At 44.0% G+C, this 21,112-nt stretch overlaps 1 protein-coding gene across 1 annotated transcript in view; it reads right to left on the bottom strand.

Moving 5' to 3' along the window:
- Positions 1-11,601: 11,601 nt before the first annotated feature.
- Positions 11,602-21,112, bottom strand: part of ARHGEF5 (Rho guanine nucleotide exchange factor 5) — a 37,645-nt gene continuing 28,134 nt past the window's right edge. The window contains 10 exon segments of the mRNA XM_068401793.1: positions 11,602-11,756; positions 12,042-12,146; positions 12,488-12,558; positions 12,972-13,133; positions 13,803-13,957; positions 14,289-14,378; positions 16,930-17,004; positions 17,918-18,047; positions 19,410-19,562; positions 20,470-20,630. Of these exon segments, the coding sequence (XP_068257894.1) occupies positions 11,602-11,756; positions 12,042-12,146; positions 12,488-12,558; positions 12,972-13,133; positions 13,803-13,957; positions 14,289-14,378; positions 16,930-17,004; positions 17,918-18,047; positions 19,410-19,562; positions 20,470-20,630 (1,257 nt within the window).

Here is a 21,112-nt window from a genome sequence, read left to right on the forward strand (position 1 = left end):
CCTGACTCTAGGGATGCTCTGATATGAATACACAATGAATACACAATTGAACAAATTCTCTCTTTTTGGTTGCCATCAATCTTTAAAGTCTAAATGCAGCTCAGGTAGAAAATTGGTCCAACAGCACACCCCACTGACTCTCAACAACACTGCAACAGCAATTAAATTAGGCTGTATGCTCAAGGAGTCAACTAGTCTCACTCTCTCAAGGTCTTGCACAAAATGGAAAATTGCATTGGCTGGAGAAGTCAAGGAATCTCCTTTGGAGATTTAAAGCTATGGAGTACCTGAGGGAGGCTCTACAACCTCAACAGTTTATACAATGCACTTTCCTCACACAGCTCACTTGACTACAGGTTGTAGCCAGAACATTACAGTCTAAAACAGAATATGGGATGTATCTGTCATGAAGAGTATAATAACCAGAAGAATACTTTCATCATCATTCAGAGAAGCAGTACAAGTGTCAAACAGCTGTTACAGAAGAAATCCCCAATCATGCATCCTTATGAAGCCATATTCAGAATTCCTTACTGGCTTGTGCTAGGACATTAATAAGGACTGCAAATTTGGCTCTAGTGTTAGCAAGGAGGCAGCACCATGCTGATACATAGCTGGTAGATACTCGATTAGCAGAGAGCTGTTAAACCTGGTGTCACTTTTTGGACTGATGGCACAGGGCTCTCACATGACCTTCCCTAAAGTGTCTGGGAACCTATCAGCACCACCAGCTAATGATGCAGCTATGCAATACTTGTGCTGACAGGGGTCTCACCTGAGGAGGAGGCAAGTGGTGCAGGATGTCCACTGAGATGGCTGGAGTAGTTCCCAGCTGTACTGTCTATACTCAGCATGGCAGACTGGTCATGAGCAACGTCAGGCAATGGAGGCATGGGCAGAAGAGGTGCCCTGGAGGTATACATAAACGGTATGAGTATGGACCAGAGGACAAGACAAGACATTATGACGAAGTATGCACTCTTCTAAGTATCCTACAATGGGCAAATCCTAGATCATTAGCAGGTGGAAAGGGAAAGCGCCATCTGACTTAGGAGTGCAAGGAGAAAACGCAAGGGATGCCGCATCAACAGTATTTGGGGAAGCAGCCCCAGGTCACTAGTGTGGAAAGGACAGGCAGCAGGGACAGTGCAATGAAATCAGTCAGGTGGTCTCCAACCTTTCACTTAATTTTAATAATTAACCTCTCACAGGAAGACTCTCGCTCCAGATTGCCATAAACACCTCCCTCTGGACATTAATTTCTTCCCTCACTCACTCCCTCCCTCACCCCCCGCTCCCCCCACAAGACCACCTATTCTCTCACATACTCACTTCCTCCCCCCCACAATAAATGTCCCCTGCTCACCTATGAAAGGTGCTAGCTTGTATTTCTTCAAAGAAGCTCACGACTTTGTAAGACTGATCTAAGCAAGCAGCATTTCCATTGCCAAGTCAAAATCCACGGAAATGGAAAGCGATGCTGGGAGAAGGACTGAGATAAAAGAACTTCCAAGTGCACACAAAGCACCTGACCAATGCATTCACAGAAACTAAAAATGAAGGGGTGATTCCACAGACCTTTCTATCTCATCCCTTTCTCTCTACATGACTTCAGTCAGAGCTATTTCAACAGTTTTATTTCAAAACAGTGCTACAGATTAATCAAAAGCGCTTTTAAGAGGGTCCACTACAATTTGCAGAAATCTGACAGGCTACTGAGGTCCAACTCAACAGTCTGCTCTCCATAGCTTAAATGTAAAGGGGAAATGGCAAAGGAAAATATTTAATTCATTAGTTATCTATTGTGGAGAAATGGAAAAATAGAGTAAGTCCCTCACCCATAACCATCTGACCCAAAGGGGACTGATAGAGCTGATGATGTTGGATATTTTTTGTTGCCTTTCACACTCAACTTCTCCGATTTCCGCCACTTTGCCCGGCGATTCTGAAACCAGACCTGATAAATAGAAAGAAAGGATGCATTCAGAGAGGAAACCATCTACACATGGGGACACAAGCAACAAATCAACAATGACTGCCTCCACACATCACCAGGTGAAGCCAGAAACCTTTCTTCCAGACAAAGGAACCTCAAGAAACCTTTCTTCAGAGAAAGTGCAAGATTCACTGGAAACAGAAAGATAATAACGGCAGAAAGATACCCTCAAACACCAGTTTCCTTTGTTGCCCATGATCTTCAAGACAAAAGAGATTAACTCCAATCTCCTTAGCCTCTTTTACCTATCCATTATGTGTCTCATCTTAGGAAATGGGAAGAGACGGAGTACACAACCGCAGACTCCACTGCCATTTTGGGTGGGATAGGGGTGTTTTTGTGCAGTGTCCATCACTGTTAGCTCTCTTCCTTCTCTTGTCATGAGTGGCAGGTGCAGTCTCTATCCTGTTACTCATGAGCTCCTCTCTCCTTCCTACTCAAGCTCCTTCTCCCTGCCCCAGTCCCTCTCCATCAATTTTCTGTACAGAACCCACAGTCAGCACTGTTACCCACACAGGCATTACCATGATACGCTGTGGCGTTACACCAACCACAGCCGCAATCTCCCTCCTCTTCTCATTATCAGGGTAGTGGTCTTCCTGGAACATCTTCTCCAGCTCTTCTAGCTGTTCTAGAAATGATACATTGTTCAAAGAGAGAGAGATGTGGAGTATATGATAAGAAAACAAAGAAACAAAAAAAAAAACACGAAAGAAACAAGATGGGAAAAACAAAACAGAACATTTTTTACTATACTTAGAAATACATGAACATAAGATATTTTTTTAAGTAAACCACAAAAATAAACAGAATACTCTTTCACAGTAAACAAAGACCATCGCTAGTGATGCTTCAAACATAAGGAACTCAGCAATCTTTATCTGAGGAAGCCTTCACACATCTAATAGTGTAGAATGCACTGCAATACCAGTTAGAGCAGTTCAGCACCTCCATGCTGTGCCTTCAGTATGGTGAAGGAAACATCAGCGCCGTTGGCACTATTAAGTGTCACTGTCTGCCAATGGGTTCCCCAGTATCTACCTGCACTATAGAAGGTGCGTGACTTCTTCTTGACCGGTGGTAGAATTTCTGGATACTCAAGTAACACTTTTTTTTCTTTAGTCCCATCATGGCTCGTTGTGGATTCCAGAACTGAAAACACCTTGTAGGATTGCTGAGGTGCAGTGTTGGCTGAAGCGCATTTCAATGATTGGCGAGTAGCTGGGCCACACACATCCTGCCTGCAGAGGTCTCCAAGGATTCCACTAGATGCTTTCACAGCACACATTCCACTTCCGTCATTACTTTTTTTCTTCTTTGCCTCCTTTTCAATCCCATCAGGGTAATAGCTCTCACACTGTTCATGTGATCCTGACTGACCTGTGGACTCCTCTGCAAATTCAACCACAGAAAGTGGCGGCACAGCCTTCATGTCACTGAGGAAATTTGACAGCTGCCCACACACTGAGGCAAGGTTGAGCTGGCTGTCAAGGGACACTGAGTCTTGGGAAGTTGACCCTGTTGCCTGTAGAGTGCAATACCTTCCATCTTCCTTCACCTTCTTTACAGGTCTGATCCTATCTTCTGTTCCCAAGGTATCCTCAACTTCTCCTTTTATAGCTGTGCTTTGAAATGCAGATAGCACGCTGCTCCCTGTACCTTGCCCACCGACAGCATCAGCATCTACCACACAGTGCTCAGTATTCAGTGATGTGTCCTCCTTCTCATCCTTGCACTCTACAAGGAAAAAAAAGAAAAACACCACCACCCCACCCCACATGCACATTGCCTAAGCCAGATGTGCCTGGATGGCATGAGAAAAAGGGTGTGCCTGGATAGGAAGTTTCAGTTACGGGAGAAGGAAAACACTACACAATGAAACCCAACAGTGAAAAGAACTAGAGAGTTCAAAATAAAGACTGTCACCAGGACAGAGTGCTGCTAGGAAAGCAACAGCAAAGAATGCGATATGGTCAATATGGAGATATTTGACCATCTGAGACAAAAAAACCTTCATTTTGAGAATAAAGATGCCTGCAAAAACAACCAGCTGTAAACTACAGGAAGAATTAACTCCAGACACAGAGAATAAAGGGAAGGTATCATATTAAAAATGCATTAGTGGGAAAACAGCACTGGGGATAACAAAGGTCCTTGGAATAAGGAACAGAACAAAAATCAGTGACTTACCAAGATGCTGTCACCTTATTAAAATGAGCAAAAGAAAAATACAAGCAAAATTCTAGTCTACTGTGTCAGCAGTGATTATCTAACAAATGACATAACTTTTTGATTTATAGAGGTTTCTGTTTCTATCATACTCAAGCTGACCAAGAAAAAAAACAAAACAAAACCACAATTAATTGTACAAACTTCTAATAACTGCCTTAAATTAGTTTTCTGCAGCTTCAGCCACAACACACGTGAATAACAGACCTATAAGATAAGTAATGAAACAGCTGGCTGAGGACAAAAATAGGTGAAGAAGTCTGACCAAGTTTAACAAAAAGCACAAACTGCATTACACAAAGAGAGTCTGAATAGTAGAAGTCAGAGTCAGTAGAGTCAGAACGAACACAGTAAGACAAATAATTAAAATAGGCAAGAGAATAATAAAGAAGCATTATATTTTCCCAGGCGAGACATAAATTTCAAAAAAAAGAAAACCCGCTGATTGTCTCAGAATGAGTGAATCTGTGTGATTTCTGCTACTTAAAAAAAAGGAAAAAAAAAGGTGACTATTTCTTAAGAATAGAAAGTAGAATAATAAAACCGAAACCCTATATCTGCCTCTGTCTGAAAAGAGGAAAGTTTGAGCAGGCTGTTGGCAGCATTTCAGTTGCATGTGCCTATAGAGAAATGTGGTGGTTAAATGCGGGGTGGGGGGGGGCGGGGCACAAGATTTAAAATCATTTCACTTCACTCTATCCTACTTTTGATATATGTTAGTGCAATGCCAAAATAAAGGACTTGCTTTCTGCCTCAGTGTTTCTTTCTTAAACAATTGTTAATCAAGAAGGAACCGCACACCACCAGTCAGATGGGAGAATCTTCATGGCAGTACGAGGGGACGCCAGGCTGCTTCCAAGATCTTCTAATTTGCTTTTTACAGGATTAAGAGAACTGAATTAGTTGCAGAGGAAAGAGACAGAAGCAGGAAACTATGCCGCTGTAATAATTTGATCTTGTTAAGCAGCAACAGTTTCCACTGCTGTTAAATGAGATGAAATATCCTGATGGGGAGGGTCAAGAACTGAGCAAGGCAGAAGCTGGCTATGTTCTATGTAATTCCTTTTTCCACCATCCTCCTCACTGCCTTTGAGCTCGTCTTGTTCATTAGGTGAAAAACCTAATATTTTCACATGTCATCCATTCTGTCACTCGTCCTCTGCCTCAAATCAGGAATAGCATTTTCAGCTTAGTGCTTTGATTTGAGAAGGCCTTTTACTTATTTTTATGCAAACACCAGTATGTGCTTACATCACAAAATACACTTCAAAGTCTTGTGTTGTACCCTGTATCTGCGGCAGAGAAAGAGATTGACACCTGGGAGCTTTATATTATCTACAGAAATATTCCTCCACGAGAAAGTAAATTGCTGTCTCTATTTCTAAAATATATAGCAAAGGCCTGACAACAACTTGGGACTGCCAAAGACAAGACCTGAAATGAAAATAAGGTTTGGAAAAGATAGGCCTTGACGGTAACAAATAGGGAGTTATCACACCACTCCTTTCTCCCATTATTCATATGACAAGAGACCAGACTGAACATCACTTTGTCCCACTTTCAGATAAACACAACCTTAAGTACAAGAGATTTTAACTGATTGGGAACATTACACATATAGAGCCTGGAGCGCCTGAGCTGCTGAAGGTGCGTGAGCAAGAAGCAAAGTCCTCTCTTTCTTCTCACAGCCACCTCCTTAGAAGTTTCTTGGAACAAGGTAACCACTTGCACAGTGACAGCAAGACTTTTAAGGTTGTTCGGAGCATCGGGTACAAAGCAACCCAAACACACGCACAGGGAGAAACATCAAATTCTCAGGTCCACCAACGCAAGGTCAGGAGGAAAACTGGACAGTGGGTGAGGGTTCTAAGTGCCAGCAGCCTAGAAACCCGGAGGCAGCGGGAACCCCTCAGTGTGATACGAAGGGGAGACTGCCTGCCCCCAACCCTCACGCCCACTTGTCCGGCGCTTTCACAAGCCAGGTGACACGCGGGACACGCAGGTACCGGGCCCAGCAGCAGCCCATTGCGCCAACACCCTCCCCCCCCACCCCAGGGCACCCCGGGCAAAACGGCGGCTTCGCCCCAGGGCCAGGGCACGGCCGGGCCGCCTGCCCAAGGCCACGAGGGGAGGCAGGGGCTAATGGCTGACGGCCCTCGCCCCCACCGCCCGCACAGATAACAGCCCGGAAGAGGCGACAGGGTCGTTATCCTCTACCGGGGCTGCTCATTAGGCTCATTACCGAGTGCCTCTCCCCCCGGTGATTGAGAGCCGGCACCCCGGCCCCGCCGCCCAGCGCTTACCCAGCCCTTTGGGCGCCCGCTCCTCCTCCGCGCCCGCCCCGTCCATGTCGTCTCGGTGGCAGCGTGTCCGGCTCGGCCCGGCCCGGCCCGGTTAATGCCCCGCCCGGCGGCGAACCCCGCGCCGACTGCGGCCGCCGGCCGGCTCATCAAGGCCACCTGGGCGCCAGCGACCTTCGGGGGGAGAGAGGGGCCGAGGCTCCTTGACCGACCTACCTCAGCCGCCCGGGCAGGCGGGGAGCAGCAGAGCAGACGCGGTCTCCCCCAGCAGGAGCGGGGGCGCCGGCCCCCCCAGCCCCACCCGCAGATAACGGGGCCGCAGCCCCGGGAACCCCACGGCCGCGGCGGAGGGGGGCGGGCGGCTGGGGCGGGCCCGCCGCTCGGCGCCCGTTGCCTTCCTTCTGCCCCCTCAGGCGTCCCGGCCGGGGGGAGCCATCCTCCGGGAAGGCGCCTGACCTCCCTGGCGCCGCGGGTGCGGGCGCGCAGAGAGCCGATCTCCGAGGGGGGAAGAAACCTGGCCCCCCACGTAGGGTACAGAAATGCTGCTGGCGCATCAGAGGACACCTGAAGGACCGTGCTTTGCGAGCTGCTGTGAGGAGCGGGCTTAAATATCGCTAATAGCACGCCTTGGAAACCCAGATGTCACAAAATTGCACCGTGTAATATGAATGAGATGAAGCTCGTTATCTTTCCTGGTGGGACGACACATCCATTTTTTCATGTGCTCTGCCTGCAGTTGTTTAATAATGCTTCTGATTCTCCATAAACTAGCGGTTGCAATTAATAAACGGCACTTACTGACTTCTAGCCACTGTAATTTTGCATCCTTTCAATACTTACCAATTAGAAAAAAAAACAAGGCTCCTAACAAGAGTGGTTCCAGGCACTTAGTGATCTCACACTACTACAAGTAGTGTCACCTGCCCAAATAACATTTAAAAGAGCTTTGTGTGCTTACAGGTGACTACCTGAGATGAGGGGCAGGAGTGAACCAAGCCTGGCTTATCTGACTTCTTTCTGATCACATGCAGTTGATGGAGAGACCTGTGCTGTAACTTAGGTCACGATAGTGCCAGAAACCAAGCCCTCTGTTCTTGCATCCTCTGTGTACAGCTTTCCTAACCACCAAGTGAAGTGCAGCCGGCTCTAAACACAACTTCTGTGTCTGCAAACAGCAAAGACAGTGCTCACTTGCAGAATGTGATTTGCTTAATTGCATCCTGCTGCACCAAGACAGAACATCCTTCATCCTCCTCTTGGTTACTGGCTCAGTAGTTCGTTGCTGGCGTGGCACTCGTCTCCATGGCATTTCCCCATATGCCCTGTCTTTGTTTCAAGGTTCGCTCTAGCATCAAAGGTCCTGATTTCACCTGGAAATAGTTTCATTGTGTTAAATGAGTTTAACCTGAAACATGTGTGCTGGCATTTTGGAGACAGTATAATTAGTCTAACAGTGCACCTGGTTCAGCCACCAAATGCAAGACATGATGGCTGGAATGTTACTGCTGCTGAAATGGCTTAATTTGTTAGTAGCATTCAAGTGACAAAACACAACTCAGATCTTAGAGGTGATGGGACCTCTTCAGTATTAGATAAAAGTGCAAAGATAAAAATCACTAACTGCTGTAGAAGTTCCTATTTCTGAGCAAGGTTGTGTTTATTTACTGAACTATGGTCCTATTGTCAGCTTTTTCTAGTATTGTGAAAGGGAATAAGCACTGTGGAGAATGCTTTCATTTATTTTCCTTTAGGAGGGATCAACATAAGTCTCCTAGGGCTGTGAGCTTTTTTATCTTTTTAGAGCCACATATATATTCATATATATTTTATACTTTTTGATATGAAAAAATCACAGGAGTCATAACATTTGATTTTCAGACATAAACCAAGAATTTCTCAGATTCTTAACAAAACTTTTTATATGTAGTACATGCTTGTATTTCATTGCTGCTCTTACCCCAAAAATAAATGAGTGTAACTGCCCTCTAAAGGTTGCCTTTAATTTTTTTCAGTATAGAAATACTGAATTTCTTTTGTCCAGCTACGCTACATATCAGTCTCCACAGGTTCCTGTGGAAGATGATGGTTTCTTCATGTTTCAATTTACAGCCAGCTGTTTAAGATACACTGGCGTCTCTCATACAGTATTCCTATTCTGTGGACCTTCTGTGGGGATCTTACTAGAATAGTATAGGGATTTGGCTGACAAACTCTACACTTCTGTTTAAGACTGATTTTTTGGGAAATCAGGTTATCCACATTAGATAATGTAGGGAGAGATCCTGACTCATAATTAAGACTCTAAGAGGACACAGTGGATACTCTGTCAACTTGATTCCTGCCTCCTGAATGTGCAGTTGTAAGGGATATTGTACAAGTTTATTTAAGTTTGTACAAACCAAGGTTATGTTAATCAGTTTCAGAAAGCATGAAGCAATTCAGTGCAGATTTGTTTATGGATTTTGGTGCAGGATGGTGCTGGGGCTAAAAATTTAACTAAATAGCGAGAAGTTGAGGCCTATCTGAAATGTAAGAAATCAAAGTATACCAGGGTATAAGCACTTAATTCTTAGAAGCATAAGCTGACCTTCAGACGTTCCTAAACATACACAAACCTGACAACCAAAAATTAAGGCTGTACGTGCGACAGGGAGAAGTTAACCTTTGATCCAACTAGTTAAACAGTATAGAAACGCTGTCAGTCACAACAGTGGCCTTGAAGTTTCCTGCCTCAACAAGAAAATTAACAAGAACATACAGAATTTAACATAGAAACCATCTTGGGAGACTAATGAACAATATGCCTGCTTGTTTTTGAGAGCAGAAGTTGAAAGAGTAAAGAATTCTTGACTTTTAAAATGTTTAACAAGATGACTTCTGGTTTAGAATAGCAATATCTATGGCCTACCTCCTCATGATACAAGTAGCAAAGGTGAAGCCGACAGGGATTTGGGGTGCCTCACACTGCCTGCACAGGACAACCTTACACAGGCATGTACTGAATTGATCCCATGGCAGTGTTCTGTATTCCAGTTGAGAGACTGGTTATCCTGATGACTTATATATTGCATAAATTCATGACGGCCTGGCACAAGCAGGTATTCTGGATGTCTGAACATTCGTGGGTCTTGTTGAGGATTATAACTCTTCTTATGTCACTGATTTTAGTTTGAGGTAGGGCTTTGCTTTTGTTCTTAGCTACAGACCAGCTTCAGTTCTTCGAGAGGAAAAAAGTGTAGGCAGATTGTAGTCTGGACCATAGATTAAAAGACCATGGAATAATTGCATCCTGTCTTACTGGTACAGTGAATTGGACTCCCATCTTCTGTAGGTCATCCCTTTAGCTTACCTTGATATACTGATGACTAACACCACTATGGAACATGCAGCAGCAGTCACTTCAGGGCTGGTGGTAACGCTCTGAAGAATTTTACTTAGGGTATGGCTGGTAGAGCAAGCTTTCTTCGCTACCTCTGCTAAGTATAGCTATTTGTACTTAATATTCACTTAGAAAGGAGAGTTATATGGAAAAAATAATGCAAATACTGACTATATATTCAGCAAATATTGAATTACTTATATTTGAGATGAAAAGCTAAGTAACAAGGGAAGCAGAAAGTTGTTTATTTTAACTGGAGAAGTGCATGAGTTTATTAGGACTAAAAGCAACTTTTTTTTTTAATCCAGCTAAAATTATTGATATAAATAGGCTGCAATAAGCTATACTAGAGACAATGTAAATGGGAATTAAAGGCAGAATGTTACAGAGACAGAAAGGCAGAGATATGAAGATAACTAATTCTTCAAATATATTAAATGCAAGAAGGCTACACATTGCTTTTTTTGGTGTATTGATTCTTATACTTGATCTTGCATTGACTGAACTGAACGCAAACACTTTAACACAGAAACAGTATTTTACAGTCGAAGGCATGTCCTCAAATAGACAGGTTCTGCACAAAAGCAGGACTGCATGTAAACTGGACTTAAAACCAGAGAGTTCTAAAAAAAGAACAAAGTCTCTGGTACATATTTTGACTTTATCTACAGTGGCTAAATATCTCAGTGTTTTCTATAAGTGTGCAAAATGGTGCATGCAATACCACATACATCAGCTATCAGATTAAGAGCAGCAGGAAAAGTGCCACTTCATTGCATATGCCTAGTCATGGTTATTTTATACAGGACATGTACCAACACATTATAATAATCTTTGTCAAATGTCACTGTTCTACTTTGAGTGGGAGGCAGAGTAAAAAAGGGTCATTTCAGATGGCTTACTGGGACACTTGTTCAGAAGAGAGGTGACCTTTGTGAAACAGATTCTTCAGCTTGATACCTCTTAAGGCGGAGGAAATCATCACAGTGGCTTCTGAAAACTTCGCTTAACCCAAGTGGATTTTCTAATGCTGTCAAGGACTCTTAACAGTATGCTGAGGCTGAGTTAAATTTAGGTACAATATTTGCCCATCTAAAAAACAGTAGACTTGCACGATGAAACAAATTGTTCTAAATGGAAATTACACTATGGAGATCAATACCATCAAGATATCAAAAGGATATTCAAATGGAAAACTCTCCTCAACTATATTGTGCTTTGCACTTAGCACCTTCCTTCTCAGGAACTCAAAGCTCTTAGTATGCTAATACTAGTGAATTTAGCCTCACAACATCCAGTGAGGTAGGTAAGTTTACCCCCATTTCACAGATGGGAAAACTGAGGCAGAATTCTGAAGTGACTTTCCCATGGTCCTGCAACTTGTCAGTGGCAAAACCAGGAATATATTTTCAGAAGTCCAGATCCCAGACCTCTGTCCAATAAAAGTCCCTCCCTACTACCACAATGCAAGCAATACACGCAAGTTTTTTTCCTCCTACTGCTGCTGTAGTCCTGGTGACACAGAGGAAGCGAATTATTTTTCCTGATTGAATTCCCGCTTTCTTTGGCAAAAAGCACCTGGTTCTGTCAAAGTGCGGTATTACGTTCTTCGCAGAGGCGTTTATTCTGAGGCACAATAGAAAAAAGATTGTTTCCCCGTGGCAGGGAGACTGTACAGGTCCAGACAAAGTAGAGTCTTATTTCTTGGAGAACACCTGCTGCTTGGCGTTCTTCACACGTTGTTCCTCCTTCAGGTTCTTCTGCCGCGCTTGTTTGCTGGAGATGAGTTCCACGTGTTCTGAGGGGAACCAGCCTCTCTCCCGGTCTGAAAGTTTTACTCCTTCCATCCATCCTGCAGTGTGGGGAAAAGCACAACATGAGGCAAAACAGTCAAACATTTTTTCATTCTTCCCAAAAAGCCCCCTCCAACAAGGCCTTAAGATCAAAGAAAAAGATCCCCTTTCAGCTTCCAGATAAAGTGTCTTAATGAAGATGAAGAGTCTCTTCATCCTCTCAATCCAACAATCGGGAATGAGAGGCTCATTCCTTCTGAAGCCTGATAGTGTTGTTAAAGTGTTACACTACTAGAGTAACTTCCTACCCGTAATTTAAGATAGCCATTGTTCATTCTGCTCACCATCATTGCTGTACTGCATAACCATGATGATATCTGCTTTCTCCAAAGCCAGCTCATCATTTTCCCGAGCCTTGTAAGTCTTTATGCATTGAACCTGGGGTGCATCTAAAGGGGAGGAAAGATCATAATGGTATACTAGAAAGCAACAGTAAACCTGTGTGCATCAGCCCCAGAAGAGGTAGGGGATAAGGGATTGCCCAAACACTAAGGGCAGAGAACTGGAAGGGAGACTATAGGTCTCCCACCTAATACGAGGAGTAAAAATAGGTAAAATAACTGGCAGAACCTGGCACTGAGGGAAAGCCCATTAATATCTTATTTATTTACAAAAAGGCAAGTATTGTATTCTGCCTTGGAGTCATTTCTAGGATGTTCCACCTCACAGTCACTCCAACTCCTCTGAGCCAGACCATCCCCATTGCTGCATAGTAGCAGAGCAGTCTCACCAGGGCATTCCAGGAGGTCCAGTTCTCCTCGCGGAGGAGCCAAAGCAGAGATCCACCTCAGCTTCTCACTGCTGGAAAACATCACCAGATAGGTGTCAGGATTCAATGTGAGGGACAGCAGTCTGATGACAGGAATGGGGATGTGTGTATACAGGTTTGCTCATAGGAGGGGTCAGGGAGGGAGCACTTAGGGGAAGCAGAGAAAGTGGAAGTGGAGAAAGGAGATGGGAAAAGGCAAAATCTCCCATTTTTGGAGGCTGATGGTATTACATAATGTGGTAGTATTGTATGAGCAGCTATGATGAGAAAGGAGCAAGGTGATTCATTAGGGGCTTGTTATGGCAAGAAGATGTTTTTCAAGTCCTCTGCTCAGCAGCTGCATTTGATATTTCAGCATTTCGGTAGCTGAGGGACAACCATCAGGCTCCTATGAGGTGTCTGGCTACGGTAATGGGATATACTGAGGGTAACCTCGAGCTCTTACTGTGTCTCTGTACGAAACAAAAATTCCACTCTCTTTCCCTGGTAATTCTGAAGTAGAAAGAGACGGAAAACATTTTTGTTTGTTCCATGCAGTTTCATCTCACACTTTTCCCCACGCACATCTGAGAAAGCGGCATGATCAAACACAACAAAACGTCCACCCCTGCAGATAAAGAGGAGGAACAAAACAAGTTGTGAGTTTTAAGGTGATGAGGGTTACAAAGTGAGTCCATGTCCTTTTCTGATGTCAGGAAAGCAAAAAGCTTTTAATGAGTCTTCACCTGCTTCAGGCACCTTAAGCTTTGTTCTTGCTAGAAGTCTCAGAAGGCCAGAGAAGAGAGAGAGGACTTAATGAAAAGGGTAGAAATACTAAGGTCTGTCCTATCAGAATTTTATTTGATAGCTTAAAAACAAAACAACCCCGACCAAAATCCCAACACAACCAACAAACAACTCTTAGTTCCTTGACAAACCAGTGATTTGCACATTCATTGATCTTTATACTGTCCTCTAGGAAGAAATTATTTACCAAGTAAAACTAGAATAAATGGTTAAAGTGTTTCACATTATAGAGATGGAGAGGCAGAATAGAAGTGTTGCACTAGGGACCAGAAGATACCTTGTTATATTATCATATGTTGTAATTAAGAGTTGGGAATATCAGATTCCACATACTTGCATGATACTCACATAATGTATGGTTAGGAGAGTGACTTGACAAATGCTGCCACTTGCTGGCAGGCAGAGGGAAAGGACTCTTTCACCAAAGCACAGACCCAGAAAGAGACAGGTATTTTAGAAGGGGCAGCAAGAATTGTGTTGAAGCACTCACTCCTTCGGCCGAGACAGGAGCAGACAGTCATTGAAAAGATGTAGGTAGATGGGACGGGTGGTGACTTTCCATTTTGGACTCAGGGTGTTGAAGTCCAGTGCTGTCAATTCACCACACTTCACGAGTCGCCTTGACTGTGAGATGAGTGGGAATATCTGCAAGACAGAAACAAACATTTATGTCAAGTGTGTACAAGGAAATAGGTATCCACGAGTTTTGGATTTGCATTTTTGCCTTTCTCTAGAAGTGTGCTTTCATCTCTCCAGCTGGACAGGAGTAAGTCATGGTAGGCACCTTCAGCTGAAGGCTGACACAAACGATTGGGCAAGGGAAGCACTGATGAAGATCTGACCTGTGTATGATATTCTGTTTCAACAGTTCTGTGTATATTGGAGAGGAAAACAAAAAGTAAGCGCAAATGACTGTGTGAGGAAAGAGAGAAAATACATTAGGCTAGAGCAAGGCCCAGGGAATGGACCAGCTCACCTTGCACTCAAATTCAATCTTCTGGCTGAGGTAGATCAGCTCTTCAGTGCTCTTCATGCGCTGGACATTTTCATTGCAATCCTTGATGAGCTGCAGAGGAAAACAGATGATCAATGAGGTGGGAGCAGAACTGCCTAGTGGGATCAGTACTACCCTCAGGAGCCCCTCAAGAGTCAGTGTAAGTGACAATTCCTTAGGCATCCTCCTGCAAAAAATGTATTTTTCCAGATGAGCATACTAAACTTCTCCATACCTACAGTGATCATCCTTCTTTCTTAAGGAAGGTATTCTTTAGATGAAATCTCTGTAGTAAGTATTGCTTTAACTTTGGGATACTGGAGGGGGGAAATACTAGAGACACCTCTCTCCTTTCAGGTGACAGAGGTTGTGTTGCAAATACTCTGATAAAATAATCAAGATTTGATTATATAGAAGAGTCAGGTTTGAAAAAGGTAACCGTAGGCACTGTTAAGTTTCAAACAGGTAAGCATAAGCACTGTTAGGTTAGAAAATAGGTAACCATAGGCACACAGGTAACCTTAGGCACTGTTAAGTTTGAAATAGGTAACTTCATTTCAAACTTCAATTTCAAACTTAGGTTTGAAATAGGTAACCAGAGAAACCTCACCAAGAAGTTACTGGAGTTTTCTATGTTTTGTTTAGTAAACTAAGGAGACCGTCACGGACACCAGTTATGCTGCTTGGAAACCCCTTTACCCTTCCCATCCTGATTTGAATATCAAGGATAGTTTCCAGTCAGTAGAGTAGAACTAACCAATGATTGTTTTAGAGTAAGAATATAGATAAGGTTAAAATTAATGGAACCAATTGTTGTAAAGGTTAAATTTAAAGAGCGAGTATACTATGCATTTTTATGTAAAAGAACTTATGTAATAGTGACTCAGTGTATAAAAACTGATGGATTCTTATGTTTGGTTGGACATGTATGGAGGAGCTATCCCCCGTGTCCCCAGCGCTGCAATAAAGAAGTGCCTGCTTATCTGCTTTGTGTAGATGAGTTTTCTTCCGGATGGCTAACAGTTGAATTGCTGCTCATCTGGAAGTAGCTCTTACTAGATGCTCCACTGTAAACACAGGGAGCTGATTAGACAACATCAGTCCTGATTTTCCCACAACCCAGAGCTTGTTGCTAATAACTGTGAGGACAGGATGCAATAAACCAGAAGTACTTCAGCCTGTAAGCTGCCTAAATAGCTGCCTGAGGTGATACAGGACAGCTGGATAACAGTGTCACAGAGATAATGCTGGCTTGAACACAGCTGAAGTCTAAGGATTTCAGTGTATGACGTCTTGCCCACCCACCTCAGACTGCAGTGTTTTGGGAGCTGTGCAGCAGGCAGGTGCAATCTGAAGAGTTTTAAGGAAGTATGTTGAACTACTTTTAGGTAAGGTAAAGAATAGGGGAGGGATTGTAAGAAAGAGTGATGCTCCAAGAAGCTCACATGATCACTAGACAGAGCAGGAGACAGCTAGGAACAACTCTAGCTCATACTGCTGTACAACTTCCAGATAACTAGTTGTCCCAGAAGACTTTAAATCTTGCCTTTGTAATAAACAGGATAGATGAGGGGATGCAATAGAGTAATGTCTTGCCAATATTTTTAGCAATATTTTCTTGTGGGGGCTGGGGTGATGGTTGATCACCAATTAGAGACAAAGGTAAGGAACACGAAGGGGGAATGGTGGTTAGGAGACTGGAAAGAGCGAGTCCTGAAAAAAGTAGTTTGGTATCATTGGTGCAGGTTCAGTTGCATCCCAGCTGTCTCCTGCTTCAGTGCTTTCTGCTCACAACTACCAATGCACATGCAGGAGTCACACGAACACACTGATTTGGTACCGGTGAGGATCGATGACAAGGGCCCTCAACAAGGGTGAGGATCAATAAAAAGGACAGGGCCACTTAGGTGCCCTGCAGTTGTGTGATACAGCATGGCTGTGGAGAATCACAGAATATCCTGAGTTGGAAAGGACCCACGAGGATCAGAGAGTCACATAGGGCAATCTAAAAGTTAAACAATATATCTAAGAGTGTTGTCCAAACACTTCTTGAACACCATCAGGCTTGGGGCCATGATCACTTTCCTGGGGAGCTCGTTCCAGTGCTTGACCACCCTCTCAGTGAAGAACTTTTTCCTAATATCCAGTCTGAACTTCCCCTGAGGCAGCTTTAAACCATGCCCTCACATCCTGTCTCAGAGGGAGAAGATCATCACCCTCTCCACTTCCGCTCATGAGGAAGTTGTAGACAGCAATGAGGTCACCCCTTGGTCTCCTCTAAGATGAACAAACCTAGCATCCTTAGCTGCTCCTCATAAAATCACGCCCTCTAGTCCTTTCACCATCTTTGCTGCCATCCTTTGGACACATTCTCATATTTTTACATCCTTCTTATACTGTGAAGCCCAAACCTGCCCACAGTACTCAAGGTGAGGCCACACCAATGCTGAGCGTAGTGGGACAATCACTTTCATCTGGTTAGCTATGCTGTGCTTAATGCACCCCAGGATACAGTCATCCCTTTTGGCTGCCACGGCACATTGTTGACTCACATTGAGCTTACCATCAACCAAAACCCCCAGATCCCTTTCTGCAGGGCTGCAGAATGGGTTGATGGCCTTACCTTTTCAAGGGCATCATAGGCCTGTGTTGCTTGCACTTCCTCCTCAGACCCTGGACGAGTTCTCTTCAGGATATTCTGCATGAGAGATGATGTTTTTCATAATGCAGACAGGGAACATTGGACATACGTATCTGAGAGAGGTAGGAGAAACAAGGAGACACCAAGGTGCCAGCCTCAAGGGAGGCTAAAGCAGTAGTAGGTGATGAGATGTGGAGATAACAAGGCCAGAAATTTGAGATGCAGAATATCACTGATAAGCTGCATTGAACAGAGCATCCCTGAAAATCTCATCGTATTAACTATCATGTACAAGTTGCATGGCATAGGAAGTAACCACTAATCCAAACACCAACAGCCTTACATATAGAATTGTTCTTTGCCTCATACTCTTTTTCTCATGTTCAAAAAAGGCTCAAATAATCAAAAAGAAGAATTTCAGAGAAAGAGCTCAAAATTAATTCATTAGAGACTTGCTAGTTCCCTGTCTGGAAGGCTCCTGCTGGTCAAGGCTCTTGCAGGCAGAGTAGAGACAGGCTGCCTCCCAGAGGGCAGCCAAGTAACCCTTGCTTTGTTCTTCAGGCAGGAAACCAAAAAAGTTCAATAAAAATGTAAATCAACATGTTCTGATAAGACTCCATAGATTATTTATTCTAGTACAACAGAAGTAGTGTTGCAACAAAGTCCTAACCAGTATACAAACTGCACTGCCTCACAGAGGCTATCATATCCAATTCATGGTGCTCGTCTAATGCACAGCAGGCATTTGCACGATGACAAATGGGTTTGTTTTTGCAAAGGCGTATTCACAATATACACAGTGAAGTGGCTTTAGAGCATCTTGCCAAACTTGTCACAGATGCAACACGAAGGGCTGTATGCAGTCCTTCCACTCAGTGCTTGGAGCTAGCTCATAATTACATGACTTTCAGACTTGAAGAAGGGTCAGCTTGAGAGAAATTGTAGGAAGGCAGAGAATCAACACAGTTACCTGTAGGAGGAGTTTGAGTCGAGTGATGCGCTGGAAAGGGAGGATGAGGAAGGATTTAAGTGAGAGGCGCTGGCATACTGGATCACTTTCCAGTCTCTCCAGGACTTGTTGGAACCCTGCATTTCCATTTCTGTGGGGTGGCAAAGAAAGAAGACATCCAGGCATCAGAGCAAATAAATAGTCTTCCTAATATCAGAGTTCAGTGAGTGCTGGAGTACTCCCAACAGTCAGGTTTTGTTCCTGGGGCAAGAGATGTCAAGAAACTGCACCACTGCTGAGGAAGAGCAAGTATGGGTTGAGCTATAAAAGAACAGCAGTGCAACTGTTATTATATCTTTCCTCTTTCTGCCACAGCCCTCTGGAATAAATACCAGAAGTAACATCTACATTTTGATTCCCCCCTATCAATAAGGCACCTTTCACAGAGAGAGTGGTGCTTTGTATTCTTTCCTTACACTGCATGGTCCAGCTTCAGGGGCTGTGTCCAGCTGCCTCCCCTCTCTTGCTGCTCCTGAGAGGGGCTGCTTTCCCCACCTTAATGCCTCTCTCACCGTCTTAGACACAGCCACTGCCATCCAGTTTTCTGTGTTGGGCAGTAGCAGATACAAGGCTAATGGTATGAGAGTAGCACCATCCACCAGAATAGCCAATCCCATATGCTTGAAGAGATGAGGAGGAAGGTCATAGGCCCAGTAGATGTTGCCCTAGACAACATCCTGGAAGTCCTTTCTGTGTGGAACCGAGGCTTCCCTGAAGGGAATCAATTGCAAGACTCTCCCAGTCAGCAGCACCTAGAGATGGTGCCTGAATAGCCTGTTGGGAACAGTGTCTTCTACTGGAATCACTCTGGCTTTACTGGAATTGGGTTGTTACGAAGGAAAGCAGTACAGAAGTGGCAAGGAAACCTTGCTCAGGACTGGGCCCATGCCTAAGCAATGCTTGGTTGTGCCACTGGATACAGAAAAGGAGGGCAAGAGATGTTCCACTTCACCATCCAGAGCAAGAGACTGATGGGGCCCTAGGATTTTCAGTCCATTTTAAAGACTCCTGGATAGCCAGTTTAAGCTTACTGACAGCAGCCATATTTTTCTTAATTACAGAAACACAGAATAATTGAGGTTGGAAGTTTCACTTGAAATTATCCCTTTCCAGTTCTTAGTAGTCTGAAAACCACAGAATGAAAACCACAACCCAGGACAGTCATTTTTGCTCTCTTCAGTAGAGAGAAGACAGAAAGAATAGCCTGCAACAGAATCAGATATCATTCTTTCCCTTTCCAATGCTATGGGAGAGAAGCCTCCAGTAGCTCTGTCCTGCTGTCCCAAATGCCACTGAATTGGAAGAAGGTTCCTGCCTGTACTTCTGGGGGTGTAGTGTGAGTGTTGGCCAAAAGCCTGCACCTGCTGCACTCCCCATCATTTGAAAGAGTGAATATTCGAGGTGCAGCAAGGAAGTAAGGGGGTAGAAGGACGTAACAAATGAGAAAACTTACAGTAACCGCTGGAAGGTTTGCTCCTGATAGGTCTGGTTTGTTACGTATGGTAGATACACCCTGCGGAACTCAGGGGCGTGTTTCAGAGCCACATCGCACACATGAAAGGTGAACATGTCCTCCTCAAATTTCTCCTCCAAGTCAAAGAGAAAACTGCAGCACATAGTTGTGGTGCCATAAAAAGAGAGGGAAATATCAGTGTCATTTAGTAAAGCAGGAACATCCCCAGTCCTCTAAAATCCTGACAGCCTGCATATAAGCACAAGACAGCTCTTTACTTCCAGAGAGAGCATAATGCCTGTACAATGACAATTTAGGGCTAGATATAAGCAAGGAAGATGCAGAGGCAAAAGACCTCTGTTTTTGAGAGGTCATACTTGCTACTTCTAAAGGCATGGTCAGGAAACAACTGAAATTAAGACATCACCAGAATAATCCCACTAGTAGAAATGCAAAAGGTAGCAGCAAACCTTACTAGCTTAGCAATATATGTAGCCAAGCCTTGCAGAAGAAAAGCAGAACAGAATCCTACAACATACAGGATTCCTTGCATGTAGGGTCTTGTCTACATTTTATGACTTACGCTCAATTGATTCACATTAGGTTCTGTCAAGTGATGGCTGTAACTTACTTCCCCCCCCCTTTTGCTTTTCTTTTTGGTCAGGGCTCGTGCAGCTGCTTCTTTTGTCTTGTATTTGGCAGGACCTGCATTTGGTTTGTGCTGAGGTGTAGTTAGTCAAGTTTAGTTGTAGTTGAAGCTGACAGGGCATGGCTACACTAGCATTTTGAACATTTTGACCTCCTGCAATGAGCTCTGTGCACAATTGTGCCATAATATCCGGGACGTAACATCATGATTTACATTGCCCTGTCACCTAAAAAGACAAATGATCCTTTCAGGGCAGCTTTGGTATGCAATCACAAAGTGCTGTGTGTGTATCTACCTTGAAGGTCAGTGAAAATGCAGAACAGGAGCGAGAGATGTTATTGATGGAAACGATGGGTTGTGTCTGTGCTTCATGGAGGGTGTTAGTCCTGGAAGCAAAGGGCTATATCTCACCTAGCGCTCACATCGCGTACATCATGAAGGCGGGAGAAAAGCCACTGACGCTCTTGATTGGTGAGCATTGCCTGGAGCTCTGCTGATCGCTGGAAGTGATCCACTGCCACATTTAAACTGCGCAGGTATGAAGCCTCAGACATTATCAACTCAAACTTGGCCTTGAGAGATGAAAGAAGGGAGCAGAGCATCAGTAGACTACACAAGTCTGTGAGAAATCTTATGGAGAGGAGACAGGGCAAAGCAAGAAAACCTCCTAGTACATGACGTAAGTAGTGCATAATTACAGAAGAGAGGCTTTAGGAATGAAGGGCAATCATGCTATTATATACAGTCTGTCTTTCTTTAGAATACAGACTTGTGGTATGACTTAAAAGAAAAATAGCTACCTGCTCTCATTTTACTTTTATTCCTCCTCAAGTCCACTTTCACTAGGTTCCTTGTTTTACATGCTCCCATAAATTGTCCAGCATCTGCATCACCCACATTGTTCTCCTTCATCATGTTTCCCATGCTGTTGTTTTGCCTCTTTCTCTGGGTCCTCCCATCCACTTCTCAGTTCCTCTCATTTTCCTTACCCAGTTTCTCTATGTACCATTTTCCTGAACCCGTAAGTCTTCCTGTTTCCTCTCAGCTCTGCAGC

The sequence above is a fragment of the Nyctibius grandis genome, chromosome 5 (assembly GCF_013368605.1).
Source record: "Nyctibius grandis isolate bNycGra1 chromosome 5, bNycGra1.pri, whole genome shotgun sequence".
NCBI classification, from domain to species: Eukaryota; Metazoa; Chordata; class Aves; order Nyctibiiformes; family Nyctibiidae; genus Nyctibius; species Nyctibius grandis.